This window comes from Lactuca saligna, chromosome 8 (genome assembly GCF_052625555.1).
Source record: "Lactuca saligna cultivar CGN05327 chromosome 8, ASM5262555v1, whole genome shotgun sequence".
In the NCBI taxonomy this organism is placed as follows: Eukaryota; Viridiplantae; Streptophyta; class Magnoliopsida; order Asterales; family Asteraceae; genus Lactuca; species Lactuca saligna.
Window position 1 is genome coordinate 79,280,318 of NC_136424.1, and position 10,812 is coordinate 79,291,129.

Genomic DNA, 10,812 nt, shown 5'->3' on the forward strand with positions numbered 1-10,812 from the left:
CTAAGTCACCATGGTCTTGTTCAGCATTTTATGTTATGAATGCTGCAGAATTAGAAAGAGGATCACCAAGATTAGTTATCAATTATAAACCTTTAAACAAAGTTTTAGAATGGATTCGTTATCCTATTCCTAATAAACGAAATTTGCTAAAAAGGCTTTATGATTCAAAAATATTTTCAAAGTTTGATATGAAATCAGGATTTTGGCAAATACAACTTCATGAGGAAGATAAATACAAAACTGGTTTTAATGTTTCCTTTGGGCATTTTGAATGGAATGTAATGCCTTTTGGATTAAAAAATGCTCCTTCTGAATTCCAAAATATTATGAATGATATCATAACTCCTATAAGTAGTTTTGCTATTGCCTATATCGACGATGTCCTAATTTTTTCAAAATCAATTGATCAACATTTTAAACATTTAAATCAATTTCATGATTTAATTTATCAAAATGGTTTAGCTGTCTCTGCAACAAAAATGCATTTATTTAAAAATGAAATTCGTTTTTTAGGACATGATATTGTCAAAAACACTATTAGACCTATAACAAGAAGCTTGCAATTTTCTACTAAATTTCCTGATGAAATTAAAGATAAAAAACAACTTCAAAGATTTTTAGGATGCTTAAATTACATCCATGATTTTTTCAAAGATTTAGGGATCATATGTAAACCGCTTTATAATCGATTAAAAAACAATTCTGAACCATGGACTCAAAAACATAGGTATGAAATTTGAACTTTCTTCCTAATGGGTTTATTTTTTATTTTTGTAATTTCGTTTTTGTTAATACCTTTGGTCTTTGGACTTGGTCTCTTAGATTTTCAATTTTGCTAATCATAGAAAGATGGGCTTCTTTCTGTATCATCATTCATTTTAAACTAACGTATTGAAAGCTCATAGCCCAAACCAAAGTTTTAAACGTGTGTCCATGACGATTGACCAGTAATTCAAATTTGGATTGACTCTGACGTTAAAATGAAGAATTTCTAAAACATATTGCATTCAAGTTTATTTGATCTGTCAATATTTCAAATTTTATAGATATTTTATATCAAATATAATAATAATAATAATAATAATAATAATAATAATAAAATTCACGCAACAATTTAGAAGATTGTAAACATTTGCATTTAAACGATTCCACATATATCAACATAATCTTTTTAGCTAAACTGCCTAAACAGATACAGTTCTATGTATTTAACCCTTGATCAAGAACATTAGTTCAAATCCATTATTTTTCAGTTTAAAATAAAATGGAATTATGCAACATGACATGTCCACCACATTCCTTCCCCTTGCCCACACTTGAAAGTTGAAACATTCCTCCTAGTATTGTGTTGATTGTTGACACACGAGAATGGGCCTCACATCACATGACATATGTCTTTGTTTTCTTATTTTTGGAAAATACCTCCAAACCATACGAAATTACAAATTTGCATTCATTCTAATTTGGTAAAGGATGTGTACTTTAATATGACATTTTATTTAAACTCAAACATATATGTACGTTCGTATAATGACAGTTGAAGTTAGTATATGATATGAACAACTTACTACTCGAAAGTTCCATGGACCAATCAGAGGTTTAAATAAACCATTGTGAAAACAACCTAACTTTCAATATAGTGACTTTTGTCATCATCGGTAATACATGAAAATAAATAAATAAAATCTTGAAAAACCGAGTGTTATGGCAAACTTCCCAAATCCATTATTCAGATTCAATGCTTTTTGTTTTTATTTACCTTTCGTTTGCGATTCTTACGATTTTGATCATTTGTCTAACATTTTAAAAAATGATTATCAATAATGTTTTGTTGATGATGATATTTGAACTTTTGGTTGTAAAGAGAACCATCTCTATAAACATATTTACTTATAGCTTTGAACCCATTGTTAACTGGGTCAAGAAACCGTGGGTCGTAGCATTGCCTTTCTTCGTTAGATCTTCAATTTTCTTGAATGGGAATCCGATAAAAGAGTTCCAGCTTCATAGGGGTCTTAGACAGAGTGACCTTTTGTCATCGTTTTTGTTCAACTTAGCTATGGAGGGGTTGCATTGTTTTGTTCTTTACATTCATCATGTTTCCAAAACTACCCTTAGGACAATTTTATAATCACATATAGGTTTCCGTTTAAATAAATGATAGAGCGAGAGCAGCTGAAAACGCGTTTCTTTATACGTATCTTCCATTATATAATTATAGTTTCTTCCATGCTTGCTTTTATATTTTTTCAAATAAATAAATATATTCTAAAATATGGTGTTAAGTGTTAAAAGGGGTCTCCTTCTGCTGTTTGGTACATAGACCTTGATTAATTAAACAAAAGCATCCAACCAACCTCCAATCATTTCCCCACCCTTCTTTTACCAATTAATTGTCTTTATTTTTTCTTTAGCACTTTATTTTTTATCCAATTTTGGTGAGACCTGTCCCATTCAATATTAACGACGTCGTACGAAAGCATGCTAGATAGTAGATACATTCTTTCTTGTAAAATGATAGTGACAGACGTTGAGGTTTTGATAAAATAGGAAAAAAAGAACATCGGAGCTATTGGATAGTTTAAACTCATAATTTTATTAATCTTAACCAATTGGTTAAATAATTTTTCTCTAACTATTTGCATCTTTCAATGATTTTTTTTTCTAATATAATTAATCTATAATCATCTCTTTAAAATGTCTGTAAAACATTTTTTTTTAATTATTCATTTTTAAACATACATTAAATGTCATAAACAAACAAAAATATAAATACAATATGTCAGGTCTTTATTTCAGTTATAAAAAAATTGAAAATGTTATATAATCAATATAAAATAATATTCTATAAATAAATTGTCATTAAATACTCAATAAAAATAATTAATTAGTAAATAAATAAAAATATTTAAAACTAAAATATAATTAATAGTGAAAAATGAAGGGTTAGATGTATTAAACATAAAAAGTATATTGAATTATTAACCATATATATATATATATATATATATATATATATATATATATATATATATATATATATATATATATATATATATATATATATAACAGTCAATAAAAATAAACAAATAAGTTTAAATGATCAATAAAATTATGAGAAAACACAAGTATTTTTGCCTTTGGGCATGTTTGAAAAGTTATTTGTGAAACTGTTAGTAAAAAACTAATAAGAATTTATCAATATACTGCATGTTTATAAATAATAACAAATGTTAGATTTATTGTTATTTATGTTAAACTGGAATTAACTTGCTAAAAATCTTTAGCATTTGGAAATTTTGGAAAAAGATTTTGCGATAGTGGATACCACAGATGAAACGTTATAACCGATTAAGAATTTGTGGATTGCTTTGCTTGTTGTCGAAAAACAAAATAAATAGTCGGACATGAATTCAAGTACAAATTGCCAAGAATCAACAAAGAAGATAAAATAAAAAATATAAAATTAAAGCATCGATTTATCAGCAAGCGTAAAAATCCACAAGCTCATGCAAAGCGTCGGGTTGAGGATCTGCATTCTCGATCATCCACAACAGATGCTCAAACAACACAACCTCGCACTCAATCGTCACATTGGTATCCCCATCGCCTGAACCTGAACGTTCCACAAGCTCTTGGAACAACGGGTGTTGGGCCACATCGGAGCTTATAAGGTAGCGCCGCCGTGATTTGCCTACATAGACAGCATGAGAATTCGAATGGCTCAAATTCTCCTGCAGGTAGTCATCCTCATCGGAATTGGACTTCGTCAGACCAGCTGGCTTCCCGTTCCCAAATGAATGCCACTTTTTTAGCACCGATTTGATCTTGGTTAACTTTCCACCTTTCGCCATTGATTTTCTATCTATCTGAAACCCAGCTAAAACAGAGGGTTTTGGGAGTGGAGATATATAATGAGAGAGAAATAGAGGATTGAAGTTGGTTTCTTATATAGTATATACACAGCCAGCCTGTCGCTGAAATGGGATGGGGCATGGATGTGGATGTGCGTCTTTGTCTCTCTGTAAATAAATATATATATATATATATATATATATATATATATATATATATATATATATATATATATATATATATATATATATATATAAAATCGGTGTTGTTGAAACAAATTGGAGGCGTTTGGGGCCATTCTTCATTGTCTCATAAAATATTGCAAATTTGTTATGATTCGTATTTGATTGAGACCTTCCAAGAACATGATATTATAATAACCTATATAAATTATTAAAGGGGCTGAATGGACGAATTAGATGAGTAATTGTTAAGTGTAGGTCAAAACAAATTGGGATTAATTATCAATTATCAAAGTTTTATAACCAATAAACATATATTAAATAAACGGTTTAGGCAATCATTAACATCTAAATACACTTTAAGACAACTTTAGTTTGGTTGGTAGTGATGGACTTTGTCTATTAGATTAGATGATACATCTGTTTTGATATCTAATAAAAATCTATCAAGACCATTTTGGTTTTTGTCAAAATAACACAACTTGCTATAGGTTTATTAACCAGCTTAACAACATGTTCTCAAACAAAAAATATAGAGATGGAATGGGAAATTTTGTATTCGACTACTTGTATTTCATACTGTCATCATGTGTTGTTTATGACACAAAGATACAAACTGAAAACAGAAAAACACAAACAAAGCTTGTGGCTAAATTCAATCTTTGACATCATTAACACCTTCTGTAGAAATCTGAAACCTAGCTTCAGCTTCAGCTAAACACGGGGAACTAATCACTTTGCAAATCCGTTCTTCCCCCCTTCCTTTCCTCAAAGCCAACCTGTCACTCCATCAATAGCAACAAAACAAACTTTGTTAACTTCCATTAATCACAACATGTTAATTATCAATTATCACATACCTTGTTGTAGAGGCATGAGCCATGATATTACCACCAATTGGTTTAATTTGAGGCCCTGCAAACATGGCTGAACCATCTACTTGGGCCACAACTTGATTAGTGATCACTACAGCTACACCAAACTAATAAACAAATAGGTTAGCATCCAGACATAATTTATATTTTGATAAAAAAAATATATATATTATTACCTCATCTGCCAACTTCTGAAGGCTCCTCAAGAACTTTGCAAGATGCATCTGTCTGGCTGATAGTTCACCTCTACCAGAGAAATCAGTTCTATAAAGAGCAGTTGCACTATCCACTATCATAAGGGCAAACCTTCAAACACAAATATATTTATAAACTCTTCTTTTTTAAATATTATAATCTTACAAGAATACAAGACAGATTTGTTGATGAAAAAAAAAACCTGGTTTCGACCATCATTGAAGCAGCTTCAAGCAAGAGTCTTGATTGATGATCCGTGTTGTATGCTCTTGCATATGCTACATTCTCCAATACATCATTACCATTCAACCCAAACCTGCAACATGCAGCATGATAAGATAGATGTAAAGAAACCAAAGGGATGTTTCTTTTTGACTTAATGGGTTAAGCACTTGATACAGACATACATCATTACCCATTCATCCACTTTACCCATTAAGGACTTAAAAAGGGTTAAAAAAGATAATGGAAACACAATGATAGTGAGGGAAGTTTGCACAACCTGTCAGCTATCTGTAAGAGTCTTTGTGGCCTGAATGTACCTTCAGCATCAATGTACATTGCTTTCCCCTCACCACCACCTTGATCTAATGGAAGCTGAAAGTTCAAAAGTAAAACTGTAAAAGTTAGCATGTTTACTGAAAAAGAAATTTAAAAAAAAAAATACATTCATACTTGGCAAGTTACACATAAAGTGTGACAAAGCTGAGTCTTTCCAGACCGAAATTCACCATATAGCTCGGTAATAGATCCAGTCTCAATTCCTCCTGTTCGAGAAAGATAATGCAATGTTTAGAGGCATAGCTTCATAGTAAGAAAAAAAAGACTTTCTAAACAATGTTGCTTCTTTTGATAAATTACAAGTTTGAATGGTATATACCATCTAAAATCTTGTCAAGCTCTCTTGACCCTGAAGATATTTGGATTATTTCAAGCCTTTGTTGATGGAGTTGGCCTGCACTAGTGAAACCCAAAGGGACCAATTTGGAAGCTGTAGAAATGCATAATGAAAGAATTTTTTAAGCTTCAAGATTGTAGGAATCTAAAGATTGAAAGGAGAGGAAAAGGGAAAGTACACCACAAGAACAAAATGAGCATCATGACATACCTGCCTCGATGATTTTGTCAACTTTAGCTTCACTGATTCCTTTGATTTGCAGAAGCTCCTTCCGAGGAGAGTATGCTACAGATTCAACTGTACATAAACCAGCGTCTTTCAGCTTCTTTACATCAATGGCAGCGATTCCAGATGCCTTTAGGGTTTAATTGAAGTTTAAAGTTAGCTTCTAAGGACTAAAATACTATCAAAATCGGTTGTTAGCCAAAATTAGTAAAACCCCCGAAATGTTATTGTGGGTTTTGATCTTTATCGGATCCCCAGGAATGGGAATTGGCCAATTTAGCTAAATCTTGAAAAAAAAAAAAACATCAAGAAACACAAGATATAATCAAATTCCTAGCATCAGAAGAATCATATGTGAAAAGAAAAGAGAAAAGATAAAAACCCTATTTCTAGATAAAACAAAAACAGTTGTATACAGGATAAAAAGGGATCGGAACAAACTCAAATACCCATTTAGTAATTTCAATGAGCAAACGCTTATTTTTCGAAGAGTGTTTTAGGGGGAAACACGCCACTAAAAAAGTTGAAAGAAACCCACTACAAGAACCCTAGTTTGAGTAAATCTTGAAAAACCCGTCAAGAAACACAAGATATAATCAAAGCCCTAGCATCAGAAGAATCATATTTCAAAAGATAAGAGAAAAGGATAAAAACCCTGTTTCGATATAAAACAGAAGACAGTCTTTTACAGGATAAAAAATGGATCGGAATAAATTCGAATAACCATTTAGTAATTCCGATAAGTAAACCCTTCTTTTTCGCAGAGTACTTTGGGGAAACACACCACTAAAGAAGTTGAAAGCAACCCACTACAAGAACCCTATTTTGATCAAGAATAAGTTACGAAACTACAGATCGGATTAAATGGATGATGACATGCCTGAAGTTGTTCGACTGGGAAAGGGCCATGCTGCATTTCTTCTGATTGTTCGTCCTGCTGTTGTTCTTGGTCTTCTTGGTGAGCCATCTTCTGGTTTCTCTGCCTCTGCTCCATGACTAAGACCAATTTGGGATCAGACGAAGAACTGTACTTCCCAGATGAGTGAAACGGTGCCGAAGCTAAAGGGCAAGGAAGAATTGCATTTGAAAGGATCAGCAGGCGCCAAATTAATGCGTACGCTGAAAGGAACGAAAATATGGAGCGGGTTTTTGCAAAGCCCGGAATACATTTTTTTTTTCTTTTTTAGTAAATAACAGTTTTTGTCCCTGTGGTATTAACAAATCTGTATTTTTAGTCCAACTTTTGAATTTTGACATGGAATGTCCCTATGATTTCTAAGGCACATGTGGTCAAAGACATTTTTCCCTCTAGCTAAACTTTATAAAAGTTACATATTATAGGGACCATTCATATAAACAATTAGTTGAAATTTCTTATTGACCCTAAACATAGCAGCCTTTCGAATCATCCTCTCCATTCTCCATACCAACCTCTGCCTCTCTCACTAACCACCACATTTATCTTCTCCGTCTTCTCTCCTTCTCTAACTATTGCCAACCCCACCCTTCCAAAATTCATATCTTTTGCAACATCACCACCATCATCCTCAACGACAGTAGTGGCGCACAACATAGTTTTTTCCTCCTTACCATGTGACATCCTTATTTTTCACGATCAGAAAAAAAAAACGTTTTTATTTATTCTTATTTTAAAACAGAGCTTATTTATAATTGCAGAATTTGTCACATAAAAAGTATTTTCGAAGACATATTTTCCATTGATTTATTAAAACTTGGGATGTCATAATTTATACAAGAAACATAATCATAAACGTAATCATTACCGGCCTTACAATATCCATGGCTTGTATTTCCTCAAATCTCTCATTGGATCCAAACATCATATACATTCGTAACTCTACCTATGATGCGAAGAAACTGAGTGGGTCGGGTTGGAAAACATGTTGAGTACATAGGGTTTTCAACCCATAATACTATATTTTTTACAATTATATAATTCTCATCAAACAATCTACCTTACCCATTCACATTATTCTCACTCCCCTATCCTCAACTGATGATCTCAATGGATCTATTCTAACAGATCTCTAAGTGAACACTATTGGCTCGGGAATTCCTTAGCAATATATACTAATAAGATAACCATGAGGTAAACAGAATACCCACATGAATAATTTATTCATACCTACAAGTCGTAGTCATATTCGTATATGGTTCCTTCACATCTACAGGTCGGGGAACTGCTCGTGTGTAATTTAGTAATACTTACAAGTTGTGTGCATGTTTGCATATGTTTCATTAATGCCTACAGTTCGTAGACTTCTCCAGAAATCACTTCATTAACATATAGAGGTTGTAAACATGCCCACATATGATCGATTAACACCTACATGCTGTAAACCTACCCGTGTACATCTTATAAACATATACAGGTTACAGGTATGTCCATGTTTGACTTATAAACAGCTACAAGTTGTATACATGCTGATGTGTTGACCTGACTTGTCTAGAATATTTTATGGTCATCATCAATACCTTACCAGATGACTAAATTTCTAGTCTGGTAGTACTATAAAAATCTCGGCCTCTTAACATTATTTCCATCTCTCTTTACCTTTCACTACCCCATATATTAGAAGTATAAAAATACATATATGGTTAAATAAAAATTAGTTCATATAATTTCATTTAACATAAAAGGTTTCAATCAGAAATAATTTCATTAACATATAGAGGTTGTAAACATGCCCACATATGATCGATTAACACCTACATGTTGTAAACCTGCCCATGTATAGCTTATAAACATATACAGGTTACAGGTATGTCCATGTTTGACTTATAAACAACTACAAGTTGTGTACCTGCTGATGTGTTAACCTAACTTGTCTAGAATATTTTATGGTCATCATCAATACCTTACTAGTTGACTAAATTTCTAGTCTGATAATACTATAAAAGTCTCGGCCTCTTAACATTATTTCCATCTTTCTTTACCTTTCACTACCCCATATATTAGAAGTATAAAAATACATATATGGTTAAATAAAAACCAGTTCATATAATTTCATCTAACATAAAAGGTTTCAATCACAGATAATGGGAACATACAACACTTTAACTATCTAAAACATTTCATATCTATGTGTAAGATGAAAGTAATTATGTACTCACTTGATAAAAGTGGATCCTTCAGAAAATGGGCATAAATTCGCCTCAGTACAATAGTTTTCATCTGATTTGACCTAAGTACGAATATCACTAAGTCTTAGTCTTATATTATTGGTGACTAATGATAGTCTAGATTCCTCGCTACTCATAATGTCTACATCAAGGTCTACCAAGTAAAGAATAATCAGGTAGGATCATATCGGAGGTAGGGTCTGTTTGGTATACAAAGTATATTGTTTGTAAATATCACTTTAAACACCTCACTAAATACATCTTAGACATCATCCCCATAAGTAGGTCAATCAGTATAATGACTTGGAATCACTAATAAATCTTATTTATAGGTTCAAAATAAAGACTATGACTATAAATGTAAGTTACGCCAAAAGTAATATTGAGTGTAGTTTAACTAACACAAATTTCCTAGATAAAAGTTTGGAAATTGTACCGGCAAAACTTCTACTCGAGGGCTTCTACTTGTCGGCTCTCAGGGGTTCCATAGTTTTGCTAAAAACTTAAAACTAGAGAAATCTTGGGCTAAAATGGAAAGAAACTCGAGGGAGAAAGTTGGATTTGGTGTGGAAATCAAATGAATTTCGACTACTATTTATAAAAGGAAAAAGCAGTGCGTACATATTGATTGGGCACACCATGCTTACTGTTGGAAAGCGTGACAAGGCAGATTCCTGGCCTGCAACGTGGCAAGGTTTGGATGGTATGTCAGACGCGCGTCACGCCTCCTGTCATTGCGCGTGGGTGCGCATGAATTTTTATAAAATTTTAAAAATTCATATCTTCTTCATACGAGCTCCATTTTCAACGTTCTTTATATTCACGTGTAGCTATCGAAAAGATCTACAACTTTCATTTAGACTCTCCATTCGCTAATTTTCATTTTAATTTTTATTTATTATTTTAGAAGGCTTAAACTTTTAATATTCGTTTAAAATTCGTACATTTTTTCATACGACATACAATCTCGATTGTCTTTATACTGACAAACTCCTATTTACGAGATCTTCGACTCTCTTTTAGATTGTTTTGGCTAAAAATCGACCGATTCAAATTTCGATTTCTATGCTAACGCAACTGCATTGAAACTTCAAAAAATCATAACGTCCTCATATGAAATCAAATTTTATATGTTCTCTATACGTATGCTCTCAGTTTTATGATTACTATGACTTTTGTTTAGATTGCTTATGCTAATAAGCAACCTATCTAAAATTCACTTTTTACGACGTGCATAGTCGTGTCGGTTTAATTGCGAAACTTCGAAGAAGCATAACTTCTTCATATAAAGTCGGATTTCAGAGTTATTTATATATATGGAATCCTTGTCACATATACTATAAATTTGGTTAAGATTATTTATCCTAAATAATCTTCTATCAATAGTCATTTTATTGCTTATCTGTCTAGCCTAAATATGCAGGCGTTACAATTATCT

General features: G+C 32.1%; 2 protein-coding genes across 2 annotated transcripts; both read right to left on the bottom strand.

Moving 5' to 3' along the window:
• Window positions 1–3,370: 3,370 nt before the first annotated feature.
• LOC145012234 (auxin-responsive protein SAUR78-like) lies at window positions 3,371–3,932 on the bottom strand. The gene has a single exon (XM_078971026.1). The coding sequence runs from the start codon at window positions 3,852–3,854 to the stop codon at window positions 3,483–3,485; it is 372 nt and encodes a 123-aa protein (XP_078827152.1). The 5' UTR covers window positions 3,855–3,932; the 3' UTR covers window positions 3,371–3,482.
• A 638-nt stretch (window positions 3,933–4,570) lies between these two features.
• Window positions 4,571–7,343, bottom strand: RAD51 (RAS associated with diabetes protein 51). Its single transcript, XM_078969864.1, has 9 exons — window positions 7,111–7,343; window positions 6,216–6,360; window positions 5,988–6,098; window positions 5,783–5,874; window positions 5,610–5,704; window positions 5,310–5,423; window positions 5,089–5,218; window positions 4,898–5,019; window positions 4,571–4,816 (listed from the first exon to the last, which is right to left on the bottom strand). Exons 1-9 carry the CDS (start codon window positions 7,222–7,224, stop codon window positions 4,693–4,695), a joined length of 1,047 nt encoding a protein of 348 aa, XP_078825990.1. The 5' UTR covers window positions 7,225–7,343; the 3' UTR covers window positions 4,571–4,692.
• Window positions 7,344–10,812: the final 3,469 nt, after the last annotated feature.

What these genes read in the sequence shown, in the direction of transcription:
- LOC145012234 (XM_078971026.1), bottom strand. Translation starts at nt 3,854, where the DNA reads ATGGCGAAAGGTGGAAAGTTAACCAAGATCAAATCGGTGCTAAAAAAG.
- RAD51 (XM_078969864.1), bottom strand. Translation starts at nt 7,224, where the DNA reads ATGGAGCAGAGGCAGAGAAACCAGAAGATGGCTCACCAAGAAGACCAA. An exon ending in GCTTGACAAGATTTTAGATG is followed by an intron (nt 5,875 to 5,987) that starts GTATATACCATT and finishes TTTCTCGAACAG; the next exon opens with GAGGAATTGAGACTGGATCT. An exon ending in GCTCATGCCTCTACAACAAG is followed by an intron (nt 4,817 to 4,897) that starts GTATGTGATAAT and finishes ATGGAGTGACAG; the next exon opens with GTTGGCTTTGAGGAAAGGAA.